This window comes from Eriocheir sinensis, chromosome 35 (assembly GCF_024679095.1).
Source record: "Eriocheir sinensis breed Jianghai 21 chromosome 35, ASM2467909v1, whole genome shotgun sequence".
NCBI classification, from domain to species: Eukaryota; Metazoa; Arthropoda; class Malacostraca; order Decapoda; family Varunidae; genus Eriocheir; species Eriocheir sinensis.
This window is the reverse complement of record NC_066543.1, coordinates 2,072,404-2,089,248: the sequence shown is the minus strand read 5'-3', so window position 1 is coordinate 2,089,248 and position 16,845 is coordinate 2,072,404. Positions and strand designations below refer to the sequence as shown.

The 16,845-nt window shown below is 43.1% G+C and overlaps 1 protein-coding gene across 5 annotated transcripts; it reads right to left on the bottom strand.

The window, feature by feature from the left end:
* Positions 1 to 223: 223 nt before the first annotated feature.
* LOC127007245 (serine/arginine repetitive matrix protein 1-like) lies at positions 224 to 15,036 on the bottom strand. Of its 5 annotated transcripts, none has more exons than XM_050877967.1 (15): positions 14,899 to 15,036; positions 11,979 to 12,068; positions 11,733 to 11,858; positions 9,493 to 9,663; positions 9,132 to 9,253; positions 8,840 to 8,944; positions 8,444 to 8,707; positions 8,020 to 8,325; positions 7,701 to 7,833; positions 7,232 to 7,365; positions 6,109 to 6,453; positions 4,704 to 4,904; positions 4,084 to 4,330; positions 3,449 to 3,547; positions 224 to 2,209 (listed from the first exon to the last, which is right to left on the bottom strand). In XM_050877967.1, the coding sequence occupies exons 1-15, from the start codon at positions 14,920 to 14,922 to the stop codon at positions 2,087 to 2,089; spliced, it is 2,490 nt and encodes an 829-aa protein (XP_050733924.1). In that variant the 5' UTR covers positions 14,923 to 15,036; the 3' UTR covers positions 224 to 2,086. The 5 variants fall into 5 exon arrangements, with proteins under 5 accessions (XP_050733924.1, XP_050733925.1, XP_050733928.1 ...); XM_050877968.1 differs by having other exon boundaries at positions 8,444 to 8,704; positions 14,899 to 15,035; XM_050877971.1 differs by lacking the exon at positions 14,899 to 15,036 and adding an exon at positions 10,542 to 11,476 and having other exon boundaries at positions 9,493 to 10,013; positions 11,979 to 12,001.
* Between the last annotated feature and the right edge of the window lie 1,809 nt (positions 15,037 to 16,845).

Here is a 16,845-nt window from a genome sequence, read left to right as displayed (position 1 = left end):
TTAAACTATTGCCTGTTGTCTGTTAAATCTCTCCCATATACCTACCCTTGCACATGTCCACAGCTTTGTAAATTAAGGTAAATTGGCACTAATATCCATGTCATTCTACTCTGCTGCTTCTATGTCAAAAGTAACACAATTTGAGTGGAATTACTATAAACTTAACAGCCTGAAACTCCTCTTCATTTGATATTATAATGGTGAAGGTTGAATAAAACAATCATAAATTTAAAACTATAAAATGAAGAAAAATTCTGTATTAGTACTAGTGATACTGAGAGAATTAGGGAAGGAGCAGGGAGAGAGAAAAAATGAAAATCAAAAAGTTCAGGACCATACAATTGTTAAGTTTAAAGCTTGAAACGTGGGCAAAGGTTACTAAGAGCACACCACGAGTAGAACACATAACAGGGTAAGCCTCTACAACAGGACATGGATTGCATCAGGTGCTATAGTGAGGTAGAAGATAGTTTGCCATCTCATTTCCAACTGCTGTCATCAGATAACTAAATAACTAATGGGGAGCATACGCCCAGGGGTACGTCACTACACTCACTCACCGTCCATACTCCCACCGGTCCTCCTGAGCAAGCTCCCATGCAGCTGCCCAAGGCCTTGCCGGCAGGATTGGCTGACTTGCCCCAGCCATGAGTTACATGGTCTCCTCCACTCAGGGTTGTCTCGTACAGAAACAACCCTGTGAGCAGGATTGACATTCGGAAGGTGTGCCATGTGCCCATACAGTCGGAGTTGGTGTTCATGGACTAAGCTGGCAACAGGCCTCAATTCAGTTTCACAGAGTAGTCGCTGGTTCGACAGGGTCATTCCAGTGATATCCCATGATCCTGCAAAGGCACTTGGTGCCAAAGACATCAAAACACCTCTCCAATTCACTATTCAGTGTCCATGTCTCACAGCCATACAGTAAGACAGGGAGCACAAGTGACTGAAAGATTTAAATCTTTGTCCACCTGCACAGATATTGACAATGTGTGTGTTAATCACTCACCGTCAAATCACGTGTTGGATTTGCGATTGCCAGCGAGTACCCTTCTGTATAAAGAATTCTTTTGAGCTGAGAGGACCAGTGTATGGGTACTGATATGACCTCACACTCCACACACCCATTCTTGTTCAAGGGGGGTCAGATACCACTCCTGTCAGCAAAAAAATGAGATGTGGCGTGTGTGTGTGAACTCAGCAGCTACCAGCTTCACCAAGTAATCTCTTCTGACTGCAACTATTTTCTTGTTTCTCTAGTCTGTGACTCCCTTTCTATACCTTGCTTGGTACAGGAAATGGACTGGTGATTATGACAAATTTCCATGGCCAACTAGCTTCTAGCATCTATCTGCAAGTCATAACAATCACCTGGAGAAAAGTCTAAATCAACTTCCCTCGCCAAGAACTCCAAAATCTGAGCACCAAAACCAAAGGTTTGGAAGCTCAGTATGTCAATACTCATATGAACCACCAACAACCTCCAGCAACATAAACTACCTTCCCCCTTCACCTAAGGAATGAGACAACACAAGAATGATGAGGTTCCCATCACAGTGTTACCTGTCATGAGGAATTTAGAATTTAGCTTCCATACAAGGGGTCTAATTTCAACTTTTCCATTGAATCTCAACATTGTTTCCTTAAGATACATATATGAACTTTCCTGTTTATATTTTACAAAATGGAAGACTTATTTAGATACAAATAAGACAAATTTTTGAAGCAGAGTAAGTAAGTATGATTATTTTCTTGCCACTTTCCTTGAAAGACAGGGGCAGACAAGACACACTTTTTCTTCTGGTGTATCAGATACATAGGGTATCACCTACAACTTGTTGGGAACTCCCCAAATTATCCTTAGCCAAGCCTTACATCTTGGAGGATAAAGAATTATACACTGTTTTAGTTATGGCTTTACTCTTTAAATTGATGAGCATCATCATCCTTCCATGTCACTACCATCACATTAACATTATCCTAAGACGTATATTACCTGGTCAAACCTATGAGGGTGAGGCAAGTGCGACAGTGACTCCCTAGCAAAGAAGTGGCTCCCCTTGGCACAGTGCAAGGGAGCCAGGCTTTAGTCTGAATCTGAGGCCGCTGAGGACCGCTCCTGGCGCTTCATGGAGAGCAGCGCCTTCTCTCTTAGCTTGCGCTCCAGCTCCTCCCCTCCGACGCTTTCCTCTGACTCACTCTCAGACTCCTGGTGAGGGAGGTGAGGAATAAGCTTGTTTAGGGGAACGGAAAGAATGTGCATAGTGTGCAGGCGTGAAATTTCTAGCAACAAAACATGAACTGAAGAAAGCTCTAGTTATGTCAGACTGAGGTGGCAATGCAGTAGATGAGAAGCATGCCTTCTTTCTATGTAACTAGATGCAAGACCAACTGCTGAAATGAAACATTATACATGACCACTATAATGTGATTAATAATTACAATTTGCATATTTGCAAGTAGATTCTCAATAGATCAAAATATTGACACAAAAGGTGTCTTGTTTTCACAGATGGGAATTTTTCAATAAAATAGATATGTAAATCTAACTTTATTTCCAAGGTACACAGTGTTGTACCATACACACAACAAGACCTCTTTATAAAGGTAAGCCTGCGAGCTCACCATCACAAGGATCCAGTTCAGTCCTTCATTACAAGTATTCAAGACAGCTAAGCAAAGTGTCAAAATATAAATGGACACTGGTATCCCCAAAAGCCATTCAAGTGTACAGCTGAGTGTTTTCTACAGCTGTGTATTGGTCTCTTTCTACAAAGAAATAAGTATTGTACACTAGCCTAGTGTATGAATATGGCATTGGGGCTTGTGATAATAATGGTTAAAAGAACTGAAGACCATTTTAAAAATTGCTTTCATCACTGAATGTAAAAATGAGATCTGTACAAATCAGCCAAGTTGTGGAAATCTTACTACACAGATAAATTAAATAAATCTATATACAAAAGTTAATCAAAGAGATAAGCAGCAGCACATTCATGCATGTAAAAACAGTGACTGGCTTACTTTTATAGAAAATAACATGCATAATAAAATATCTCTATATGCTTCATAATGAGGATAAAATACTTTTCTGTTAAGATCAAACTATGATCTTGAAGAATCTACATAGAAATTTGAACTTAAAACACACTGAGAAAAGTAAGCCTGCCCTCCTCAGCTTTCTCTCATAGTACGTTTCACTTGCCATGATGGACAAGGAAAATAAAACATAAATGAAGCATATTTATATTAGATGTTAAGAATATGTGTTTGAGGATGTTTTTCCAATGGTGGGGCTATGTAAAATAAATTTCTGTAGATTCATCAAAAATAACAATTTCATGGCAAAATAATATGTGACTCCAGCAACAAGTAAAAAAAGGTAATGAAGGTGACAGGAAAACTGGCCTTATCAAAACCATCTCTTCACTGTTCACGAATCGCTCACCTCATGTCTGTGCTTCTTGTGTTTCTTTTGTTTTTTGTGTTTCTTGTGCTTCTTCTTCTTGTCTTTCTTTTTCTTCTTCTTTTCTTCTGCCTCTGAGAGCTAGAAGGAAAAAAATGTTCCCAAGGTCAAATGGAAGATACAAATATGTACACAGCAACTATTTGAAAAACAGATGAAGCTGATATAAATAAAGAGCAGACCACAGTTAAGTCTATGTTCTAGTTATGGAAGTGTATGGCAAAAATGATGCTTCAATGCAATTATGAGGAGTCAAGACAAAGTATACTCCACATTAAGCCGGTAGCTGCGGGAATCAGTTTCTTAATGAGAAAAAATCATCACTCACGCAAACCATTTCATAATACATATCAACGCATTTGTGATCAGTTTATGCATTATCTATTTTTGGGGGTTTATATCATGGCAAAAATTTGGCCCGTTGCTGGTACATGGTAAAGTAACAAATTTGGCCCGTCACTGCTACTGGGTTAATATTCACAAAACAAAACGTATAATGCATGATGTTCAGGAATTCCCTGTATGAAAACTCAGTAAATGTCATGAACTTGAAATAGATAGATAGCAATAAAGAAAAAAAAAGAGGAATCAGCATGAGGTAACTGCTTAGCACTCACATCAGAATCTGAGCTACTCTCCTTCTTCTTATGCTTCTTCTTCTTTTTCTTCTTCTTCTTCTCAACAGGTGATGACTCTCTGCTGGAGGAGCCGTCATCATCCTCCTCTTCTTCCTCAGCAGAGCCATCAGCTGAGCCTGAGTCCAATCGCCTCCTCTGCCTTGGGGACGTGGAGTCAGCCATCGAGCGAGACCTCCGTTTGGATGGCCTGCGGTCCGGCCTGGCATCGCCCGAGTCTGAGTCATCACTGGTATAGACAAAGGGAGTCGCTCTTAGTTAAAGCAGGAGCAGTGGCACAATTTTATATCACTTTCCTCTAACTTAGGTAGGCAGGCACTAATTCACAGTTATTATCTCATTCTCTCTGTCATACCCATGCACACACACACACACACACACACACACACATATACACATACAAAACAAATAAAAATAAATCACTTATCCACCCACACACCATTCAAGGCTTAGGCTTAAAACAGTAGCTAATTAACAAAGTAAGGTTAAAGTGAGATGAGGTCAATACTATGTTTGGCCTCAAAGATATGAAAAAATCCAAACATTAAACTGAATGATGAAGCGAAGAAAGACTGTCAGTTCCGCATAAATGCCTGACTTACTTCCTGGTCAGCTTGTACTGGACTTCCTTTATTGTGTCTGCTGAGTAGTTGGCAAGCTGCATTAGGCGACTTGCATTATTGATGTTGTGTTTCTTGGTGGTGGCTGGGAGGGGCGCCACAGGGCCTCCTCCTCTTCGCGGGGACCTAGAGGAACTGCGGTGCTTCTTGCGAACTGGTGACCGTGAACGAGAGGTACGGTACCTGACAGAAACGTTCGCTTGTGAGCTTCACTGAAGTGTATGGTAACATTATGCACACTATTGCAAAAAAAATCAGCAGGCATTGTTTTGCAAGGAAACAATTACTTGGTGCCTGCTTCTGCATAACTATGGGCAAAATGAACCAAAAGTCATGTAACCATAAGCCTTGGGTGTTTACAGTGTGAGTTGCAGCAGATGGAGATTACCCATTCTAATAAGTGTTCTTTGAGGTACGAATAGTGCTAAAGGCAAGTCTGTGCTTTGGTCACGGCAGTTTTGTTGAAAAGAGGTATGGTAGCATCTTAGTGACCTTAGTTTGGATACACAACCTTATGGCTTGGCTAAACATGTCCTGAGTCCAACTTATCTGCGCTGGTCCACTGATGACCATTCAATAAACAGATGGCATCAGTTGATGTTTGGTAACAGAATATTCATAATGCTACTGCTCTTCAATAACCACACATATTTGTTTGTTTGGTTTGCATTCCTTACTTATATACTTCATTTAGCAATCAAGTGTCAGTCTTTGGCTGAAGTGTCGACTGTCAAGTTTCTAGGTGGTGCCGAGAATATTGAACACCCTTACTGTGTCTGTGGTCCACAACCCTATATATATATGTGGTGAATTTTGTCATTTTCTATTCTCATATTTTCTCAGGGGAAGAACTGCAGTGATCTTCCTACATTCTTGATTCAATAGACATTCCAGAAATCTTTGTGAGAGCTGCTTTTTTATGCATTCCATTGTGCTGTGTGATCCTTATCAGTTGGTGTGCACAGGTGACACCTATCATGGTAATCCTGTGTGCTCATCACAAGCCACCGTCACCATTCACTTATGTTCAGTACATCCAAACTTCTTGAGCAGATTTTGGTCCAATGTTTATGAATCAGCAGTGCAGTGATCTTTGCCAATATGCCAAATTTCAGTTTTAGATGTCAGAAGTGATGCTGGTAAAGATGTGTACAATGAGCCCTACTACTGTCTATACCTTGCCCATCCCTCAGCCATCCAAGACAATGGAGTACACAAAAACTATCTAAACAACTAATGGTGAGATCATTACTTCACAATTATGAAAAATAAGGCATTAAAAAATTACTTGTAGCTTGCAGCTCAGATGAAAAAAATGTTTCTGTAAAACTATAACATATCATGCTAGTGTCCCTTTTTGTTCCTTGCAGCACCACACGGGCCTTACCTCTGTGGGGGCGACAAGGGCCTCCGCCTTGGACTTGCTGACCTTCTTCCTCTAGGACTTGGTGACCTGCGGTTTCTGGAGTTGATTGACTGCCGACCCCTTGGGCTTAATGACCTCCGGCCCCTAGGACTTGGTGACCTTCGCCCTCTTAGGCTGGTTGACCTTCGTCCTCTGGGGCTGGGGGAGCGGCCCCTCCTCATGGGTGGGGACATCCTGCCCCGAGGGCTAGGTGACCGCCGCATCCTGGGGCTGCCCTTGGGACTCATTGACCGCCTGGGACGGGGACTGATGGACCTCCGGTGGAATCTTGGGGGGCTGGGGCTGTGGCGGCGTGGACTCGGAGACCTAGGGAGCCACAACCACCACAATTATTGCACCAATAAAAGAAAATCCATCCATCTACAGTAGTGGAAAAAAAGGGCAGATGGCACAAACTTTATCAATTGAAAAGTTGATAGGATAGTGGATAAATTTGACAGGGTGTGTAAGAGGAGTGTAAGTGGATGCTGGAAAGATTAAGGTTATGGTGTTTGAGAGGGAAAGATAGTATCAGTGATTTTGCAAATCCCTATAAAGTTAGAACTGAAAACACAACAAAATGTAGGATAAGGCTGGGGGAAGAGAGAATGGAGGAGGTGACTGAGCTTAAATAATATTTAGGGATAGTTTTATGTAAGCATGGATGTATGGAAGGTGAGGTGAGGGAAAGAGCAGTTAACCTCTTCAGGACCTAGCATATATATACGTATATATATATATATATATATATATATATATATATATATATATATGTATATATATATATATATATATATATATATATATATATATATATATATATATATATATATATAAAAACACACACACAAAAGAAGTGTGTCATTTTTAGTATTGTAACTACTGCCTTTATTTATATGTCTTAATAAGACTAATGTCCAATTTTCTCCAAAACAGTGGAATGCAGGCATGTTCCTAATCCTCATGTCTCAGAGAGAGAACCGACCTCAACAATTCCTTAGAAATAAAAGGGCATGAAATGAAGGCTGTAAACCGTCATGTTATTATCCAAATATTTCATATGAAGGAAAAGGGAGGGGGAAAACAACTTGGGACAGAAACTAACCTGCGTCGGTAACGAGGAGATGGACTCCTTCTGCCCCGGCGAGGGGAGATGGACCGCCGAGCAAAGCGAGGTGAGGATCGGCGAGGGGAGCCTCCCCCTCCCCGATGATCCCCGCCAGCATTGCGTGCTGGGCCCTGCAAACACGTACACAAAACTGCTTTACCCGTATTTGAAGTTTTACATATATACATCTCAAATATTCACTACAATCATCAATTTATAAGATTGCATTATTTAACTCCAACCGAACACCAGTAGGAGACCTGAAAAATGATACGTTGGGACTGAAGAAATTCAGAGTGAGATCTTTCCTTCTCAGACTTGTGGATTTTCCTTCTTTCTAGCTTTTATATTTTTCACTTGTTTTACTAGATGCAATTTTGACTACCTACTATGGCTGCTGGAAATGGGATATATGATAATGATGACAATGACAATACTTATTTTGAAGCAGGGATCTGAACCTCACCTCATCTTCAGAACTTGAGGGATCTCTGTTTGACCTGTACTGTCTCTTCTTGAGGACAGAATCTTCTTTACGATGAATTTCGAAGTCATCTTCCTTATTCCTTGGTGGTGTCCGGCTTAATGACCTCGATGCACTAAGGGGTAAAAGAGGAGACATGATAGGCTTTACGGTCAAACAAATCACATGTATTACAAAGACAGCAAGTTTTTAATCTTTCAGAGTAAGAACAGAATGGGAAGCAGCTCAACCTTCTGTTAATTCACACAGAACATACATGGACTCCAGACCAGGAACAGTTGCTGAGACACAACACACTCACCTGGAAGACTCTGAGTTGGAACTTGGGGATCGCGAGGGACGTCTTCGGGGTTTGGGCCTGGGAGAAGGTGAACGCTTCCTGGGGCTTCCTGACCTTTTGTGTGGGGTGGAGGAGCGCTTGCGTGGTGGTGGGGAGCGCTTGCGAGGGCCGGGGGAGGGTTTGCGCTCGATAGGGGACCGCTTGCGGGGGCTGGGGGATCTCTTGCGGTGGGCTGGAGAGTGTTTCCTTGGGCTTGGGGACCGCTTCCGAGGAGAGCTCCTGCGTCTGCGATCATCATCCTTTCTTGGGGATCGACCTCTTGGTGACCTGGGGAGGAAGGGGACAATTTTGATGACTGATGGAACAGCCAAGATATATTTATGGTAAGAGGACTGTACAGTTTGATATCTAACAGGTGTTCAGTAATAATGAGTGGGTGACTCACCTGTCAGATCTCCTGCTGCTCTTCCTGTCCCTTGAGTGGCCCCTCTCACTCCGATCATTGCGCTCCTTTTTCGCTGGAGGCTCTGTTTTCTCCTGCTTCGCCGCTCCTGTTGTTGCTGCTGCTGCCACGGCTGCGTCTGGTTTTGGGGAGCCCTCATGCTTTGGTGACTTGCCAACAGAGGATTTCTCTTTGGAGGATGCATCTCCATTGGTCTCCTTCTTCTCTTCCTTAGGCTTGCTTCCATCATCCTTCTTGTCCCATCTGCTAGAGGCCGCATATGGGAATTAATGGTTAATCAATAACATAAATTCTAATACTTCCCTAAAATATAAAAAAATAGTCAGCCAATTCTGCAAGAAAATATGGGGGGTGGGGGGGCATCCACTAGTGACTGACCTAGATGACTCTTTCTTAGGGTCCTTCTTGTCGTCCTTGGAGCGAGGGGAGCGTGAACGGTCACGACGAGAGCTGCGGGAAGACTTGTCTCTGCTGCGGCTCCTCCTGGGAGTGAGGGAGGGAAAGATGCAGTCAACCCGGCACAATGGAAAACCTGACCTTTCATGCTCATGCAAAATATTATGTAGTGATGACGAAATTATGATATTTATAGCATGTAAAAATACATATGCTGGATAGGCTATGGGAAGTCACAGATCTTTTAATGCTTGAAAATTAAAATGATGTATACCTTTCTTTCCTATCTTTGTCCCGCTCTTTGTCTCGATCTCTGTCTCGCTCTTTCTCTTTCTCCTTCTCTTTATCTCGCTCTCGCCTCGCTTCTTGGATCTTTTGTAGTCTCTCTTCCTCCTCCTGGAAAAGAAAAATTACAAAGCTGGGGCTAAAAATGGGCAATTTTATAAAACAAGAAAGAAATGTTCATTTTCAACACACAAACACAGAAATGGAACAAAGAAATTCCAAAATGACAATCACCCAGGCTGCTTGAATGGGCTAACATGATGATGATCAGCCTGTGCGTCCTTAAGAAATAAATGGAGCAGACAACTTAAGCAGGCTTTATAAAGACATGGGCTTCATGCAGTAGTTACCATTTTCTTTTTCAGCTCTTCCTTCTTCTGGTCAAGGAACTGTTTAGGAATCCCTGATGGACTGGCCTGAGCAGAGAGAAGCAGGTCCCACAACTCTCCCATGAAGATCCTTGCGTTCTTACCATTAAGGAACCCCGTAAGCATGATCTGCATCTTCCGAGGGTCTGGATTCTGAAAACAAAGACACATTACCTCAACACCCTGGCCGGAGACTAATGACTAAAGCACAATGGAGCACCACTCACTATGCTTCACCTATCCAACTTGATGAATCCATGCACTGACGCATACTGAATGATACATTACAGTAAATAGTTCTGGTACTCCACAATAAATAAAGAGCAACAGTCAGTGCAAGGATAACAACTAGAGCCCTCAGGTGGCTTTCTCAGGATCCAGTGGTAGTAGCAGTAGCAGTAATCTTACAGCACACTAGCACGCCAAACCTGCGAGTGCAGCACAGACCCCCACTCACTACAAGGATGAGCAGCAGAACCAGCTTCCACTCTCCTCCTAGAAGGCTGAGTCAATGGCAATATCAGTTGGGAGCCACTAAATAGTGTTATTATATTATTATTAAACACTATATTGCACTGTCTTAAATTGCTATTTTCTTAGTTACAAAGGTCTTTACTTTCCCTGCTTCCTATCAAGGTGTTAACTTCACTTAGCAACCCAAGTTCCTGCAGGATGTACAGTAGTAATTCCTCCTCAGATGATGTACAATTACTTAAACATTCACTACTGCCTTACATAATTTTCTGACTAAAAATCTTTCAACATTAAGATCAAACTAGTATCGTCCCTTTACGACTGATCCTCCAATACCTATACACTCTGCAAAACCTAATTCAGTTTTACAGAGTTCTGGCTTTATAATATTTACTTGCATTTACTGATAGCTTGATAAATTCTATATAATCTTAAATTAACAGAGTAACACAAGGCCTCTCAGTCTCTTGCCAGCCTCAGTTTGCTGTCAATCCTTACTGGGTTATGTTGAAGGCTATCCTGAAACATGTGCAACCTTGGCTAATAGACTTTTGTACCTTATGAGTCACATGGCAACAAGAGCCATCTCTGAGGGTGTAGTGAGCAGGTGTTCATGGTGGAGCTCCTCCTGAAAGGCTCATAATAGTCTTGCCTGGCAATGCCCCTCTAGGTGCTCCTCAATACTGCCTTCCTGAGCTCTGGTGAGGACAGTGGCTGGCACACACCATGCCCGCGTTTGCTTCCTTAACATGCATTCACGTTCATTATCTCAAGGTGCTCCGGAACGTGACCCAGGCAGATCTCAGCCTGGTGTGTGGGTGGTGGATCTCCTGAGGTTGGGCCCTGGGCCACACTTGTGTGTGACCCAGGTTCCGTGGCCATGATGAGTGGGCTTCCTAAGAGTGGCCCCAGGTCACCCAGGTCAGGCATCCATGACCCAGGCCCAGGATGGTGTTGCTTCCAGAAGGGGTGGTCCCAGGCCACAGTGGTGGGTGGCCCAGGCTGCAGGCCCAGGCCTGGGATGAAGTGACGTCTTCACTGCTGGCTGACACACCCAGGTCGTGCTATGCAAGACCCAGGCTGGAAGTCCAAGATGTGATGTCTTGCTACTGAAATCCCCAGGTATCTAGCCCAGGAATGAGACCCAGGCCAACTCCTCAGCAACTAGTCCAGACTGCTCCTTGCCATGGGGCCAAGAGCAATCCAGACAGGTGGGACAGCACAGGCCCTAGCCCCGGCCCAGGCTGCAGTCCCTCGATGAATGTTAGGCCACAACCTGGTGGCCCAGGCCCAGAGAACCCTTCCTCACAGGGTGTTCAGGCATGTGTGCCTCACACCCCTGAGGGAAAGAACCCAGACAAGAGCAGCAGACCAGCCCCATGCAGCAGGCCAGCCAAGTGCAGACGGTGCTCTACCATAGGGCTGGTATGGAGCAGGTTGCTGGCAGGGGCGCCTCCACCACCATGGACCAACACCCTTTTGGCATTACTTGCTATTACCAGAAAAAATTGGCATGTCAGATGAAATTCTGAGTTATATTCTACATAGCAACTGCGACTAAAAAAACGAACTCACACACCAGGTAAGTAATGAGGATGAGTATGAAGAGCTTTCATGCTCATCCCTTTGTAATGATAAATGAACAAGTAGCTTCTCTTACTTAGGGGAAAGAAGGAAAAAATAGGAACACTCACACTGGCACACTCACAACCACTCGAGCCACCCTTCCCCTCCTCATGGACACTCACCTTCTCGGCCTCCAGCTGATTGAAGACATATTCAATCACCACGTCATCCTCCATGCCCAGGATGGCAGTGATCTTCTCAGTGACCCAAGGCTTCACCACTTCAAGGCGCACCTTTGTCATGTCAACCTGCAAGATAACATGACTATCAACTGTCTTACAACTGACCATCACATTCAAATAGTCATGTCAACCTTCCTAGATTCACATCACAAGTTATGAACCATAGAAAACAGACTGCTCTCTTACTTTTTTAGCCAAGCTCTCAGCAAACTTCATCTCCTTCATGAGCTTTTTGTCCTTGTTGCTGAAGCGGTTGTCCTGCTCAGCAGACGTCCCCTGCAGGCCAAAGAAAACAAGCACTTTATTTAGAATCTTCATGACCTGAGCTGTTGGAAAAAAAAAAAAAAAAAAAAAAAAAAACTTTCCTGGTTCTCTCTCTCTCTCTCTCTCTCTCTCTCTCTCTCTCTCTCTCTCTCTCTCTCTCTCTCTCTATATATATATATATATATATATATATATAATGTTTAATACTGAATACAGGTAACCCTAGCTTAACACATAACTGTTTTGGAAATTTTCAAAAATATGTATTAAAACAATTCAGAACCAAAATTCATTCACCATACAGTAAATTCAGTTGTGAATAAATCTGCGTAAGTTCACACTTCGCAGTGAAGTCATAATACTTAACACAAAATTCTGAATTCTTTACTACACTCTAATAATGACTGAACTTGTCTCATTGTCTATGCTCCTGTTTTCAAACTCTGATCAGTTCCCACAGTGACAAGCTGAAGGCATTTTATAATTAACAATACACAGAAGTATGAATTTCTTACCAAGCCATGTAATATGACAGACCTTCAAGCTATTTATTTTTACTACCAGTAAATAAAAAAAAAGTTTACCAAACCTTAATCTTCCCTCACAAGTCAATAAATATCACCTCCTAACATGGGCAGCAAACCCCCTGCCTGTTAGGTGGTTAGGTTTGGGTAGTTTGTTTAGTTTAATTATTTTCATTAAATACTTGTGATATGTTTCAGTATAGATTTAGGAGGGATATAGGCAAGCACTGGTTTAGTAATAGGGTGGTGGGGGAATGGAATAGACTCAGCAATCACATAGTTAGTGCAGGGACAATAGCTTGTTTTAAGAGTAGACTGGGTAACTACATGGACGAGGATGACAGGTGGCAGTGAGGTGTGGGTGCAGTAAGGAGACAGGGTACTGGAGCGTACGCCCGTACCGAAGGTAAACGAGGATCAAGCCTCAACCTGTAATCCCTGAAACTACACCTCACCCATCGTGAGTAGTGGGGGGGATTCTGGAGCTGCCCTGTGTAGGCCACTCAGCCTCTTGCAGTTTCCCTATGTTCTTATGTACAATGCACCATTTTCAATATGGCAGCCAGCAGCTCAAGTTCAGCTGATGCAGTCTTCCTTCCTCATAGAATGTGAAGGATAAGGTGCTTATTTTCACAACAAGTTAAAATTAGAATGGTGAATATACACAGTGAGAGACAGATACCATGCAATTATATGCTATCATTGTCAGAGATACGACCATCTTGAGGCCAACTACTGCCAAGACCAATGGAGACGCCCCAAAGTGTTTCAAATGTGCTGGCAATCATAAATCACAGGAGTGCACCACGGCTGAGAAGAAATGTATAAATTGTGCGAAGTACAAGAAGCCTGAAATCAACCACTCAGCGAATGACCAGTGTTGTGTAGTTCTCCAGGCTGAAACTGAGAGAATTCGTAACATGACCGATCATAGCTATTAATCAGTGTCTGTACTCAAAGATAAATTGTGTGTGATGAATGTTCAGTGTGCTGGAAATAATCGTTGGATATTTAATTGTGATATTATAATAAAAATATCAAACATGAAAACTAAACTAATGGTTATATGTATGTGATAATATTCATGAAAGAAATTAAGGCACTCACTCACTCACTACTATGTTTGAGAATAAGTGCATAGAAGACTATTATTGAGGCTAACATTGTAATTGTTGACAGCCCTCGAGAGCGCTGCATCAGCGGCGGAGCAGGGCCTGAAACCTCATCAATGGGTAGGCAGTGGCTTAACGGACAGCAAGATGGCCCTGCGTTCAGGAGGACGCGAGTTCAATCCCTGACTGGTGCCACCAAGCTGGGATTTTTCAGCCGCCGCCGAGTGGCTTAAAACTACCCACATGCTGTCCAGAAGACCACCTATCAACCCGGACTCTAGATTCTAGGATTGAAGATGAGCTCCAGGAGGGCAGCATGAGCCAATGCAAGATGGCGCCACTGTAAACACTCGCCTGCGCCAGAACTGGCTGGGCCGACCATCAGGATCCACCGGGAAGAAGCCTTGAACTGACCATCAGAATCCACTGGGAAGAAGCCTACCAGTGCAATAGGCTACGACGTTTATAAAAAACGTTATAAAGGTGGGAGAACAACGTAAAGAGGAAGCTGTCCACTGAACAAGTCGACCCCAAGCAATGGTGGTCCTTGGTGAAGGAGAGGCAGAGCACCAGCCTACACACTCAATTATTAGATGTTTCAGCATATTCAAGACTGTGCACAAGTACACTGCTTATGGCACATCCTTCCAGCCCATATAATCACACATAGCTTTCCCACTATCATTTATCATCTCATGGGCAGGCGTGCCAGCAGTTTTTTGGCCCACCCAAATTTTCCTACTATAATTCGTTGTTATACAATAGGATGGGCCAACCAGGTAAGTAAACCACCGGCGCCGCCATTGCACTATATAAGAGAAGGTAAAAAAAAATAGTGAGGGAGCACCTGACCACATGTCGGAGTAAATTATTCCACGCTTGTTTTGCACACCCCTCCAGGCCCCGACCCACCCCGCCACGCTGGCCCACCCCCGGCACACCCTGAGCGACACACGGAGCTAACGGAAACACATCACCACCACCCGAAAATAAAGCAGAGTAATAAATAATCCCAAATAAAGTAAAAGAAAAGTAAAAATAAACTGGCCAAGCCTCGGCGGCGGCGGCCATGGCTCCCACACCCGCCGCCGCCGTCGCCACCACCGCTCTTCCCGCCTCCTGCCCTGCCTCCCTCCCTCGGCTTTTCGTCAGTGTGATTGATCAGTGCTATAAGACCTGCTGAACCTTTTAAATATTATTACTTACGCGGAAGAACCCTGCGTCGGCCATAATGGATCAGGTAATCGGGATGACGATGCCGCCACAAACCTCTCGCCTCCACAGCCTCCCTTGAAACTGCCCGCTCAGGCGTGCCAACCTTACGTGACTCCCCTTACTCCTGGGTCCCCCCTTTATTATATTTTTTTAAGCTCCCTATTGACTTGCGAAACCTCTTCCCCTCTCTTTTGACCTGTAAAATTCTTTTGAAGCTGCCTTCTCTCTCTATTAACCTGTGAAATGCTCTATTAACATATGAGAAACTGCCTCCGTAAGAATTGCCAACCTTATTCGCCTCCCTCAGATCTCCCCTTTATTATTTTTTTAAGCTCCCTATTAATCTGTGAAACTTCCTCACCTCTCTATTATCATAATATGATGCCTTCTCTTTCTATTAACCTGTGAAACTCTCTATCAACCTATGAAAAGCTTCTTCCATAAGAATTGCCAACCTTACGTACTACTCCGGATCTCCCCTTCATTAATTTTTAAAGTGAAATTCGCTTTACTTTGAAATTGTCTCCACTCTCTCCTAACCTGTAAAATTCTCTATTACACTTTAAACCTACCTCTCCTCTTTATTAACTTTTGAAACTATAAACTTTGCTATAAACTTATAATACTTCTCTCCAAGGATTGCCAACCTGACGGACCACATCTATTAGCCTGTAGAATGTAAACCACATATGAATAGAATACACCAAGTCAAGGATTTAGCATATTTTTCCGTCTCTATTCCTGTGGTTGAAGCTATTTTGCCTGACAGACTTCAATATGTTGTGGATTAAATAATCTGCCCGGCCAGGATAGCCAACCCTGACGGACAAACACACCTGTGCAACGTTTGGGCTTTGATAATACGTGAACGTAAAACTTTTTTTCGTCTCATTCTTATAGTTTAAGCTATATTTCCTGACCGACTGTAATATGCTGCTGATTAAAAAACTAAAAATTCATAGGTCTTCATTTTCATTAACATATCTTACGAGTTGGCAGTATTTTTGGAAGTTTTGATTGATTTCCCAGATCCTCCAGTACAATACTATAAATAAAAATCTCACCAAACAAACATACCCAGCAGTGTCTGCATGTCTGTAGTGGATAAGAACCCATTACCCCGGAACAAGGGCGTGGAGTCTGGAATTACCGCAGTTTACCTTCCCAGGTTTCTCCAGGTAGACTACACCCGTGGAGTCGTAACCAGGCACACTAACCACTGATCCAAGGAGGCGCCAGCAGAAAAATGGGCATGTTTTCAAGGAAAGCTCAGTGGAGAGTCTACATTATGCTTTGACCATACACATAGTCTATATTGCAGAATATATGTATGGTCTACGTCAAATCCCACATGAATTGCGTTTTCTCTACTGCAGAATATGGAGACTAGCTAGAGATGGGCAACTTAATCAGTTTCAAATGTAAGGGGAAAAATCTACGGGAATCGTTTACCAATTTTAAAAATACAAAATAGCCTACCCTATCCCCTCCATTTTCTGTGCTTCTTTTCAAGGATTTCGTAACATATACTTGAGCGAATTCCTTCACACATACACAAACACAAAAAAAGTAGTCCTATCAGTCCTAAATCGATAAAAATCACTGAAATAACATCTCAATTTTAGCGCGAATTTATTACCTGTCTTATTATAGAGTGTTTATTTACATATTAACCTCTCCCTTTACGATTAACTACTATTATTACTGTAAGCATCGCTACAGCTATTACTTCTGATACTACTACTATCGGTATTAGTCCCAAGAGAGGGATCTCCATAGCCCATCACTCAGCCTATGCCCCGGCCGCCGCGTTCATGGCTTGGGCGGGCCTCGGGCCACGGGAGAGGCGCGGGGCGAACACTATAAGAACATAAGAACATAGGGAAACTGCAAGAGGCCGGGTGGCCTACACAGGGCAGCTCCAGAATCCCCCCCACT

Bases quoted from the DNA above. Each gene is read 5' to 3' on its own strand.
- LOC127007245 (XM_050877967.1), bottom strand. From the start codon at position 14,922: ATGGCCGACGCAGGGTTCTTCCGC. The intron at 12,069-14,898 runs GTAAGTAATAAT...TTTGGCCTGCAG, and splicing joins CCGACGCAGGGTTCTTCCGC to GGGACGTCTGCTGAGCAGGA. The intron at 4,905-6,108 runs GTAAGGCCCGTG...CGTTTCTGTCAG, and splicing joins CCCTTGTCGCCCCCACAGAG to GTACCGTACCTCTCGTTCAC.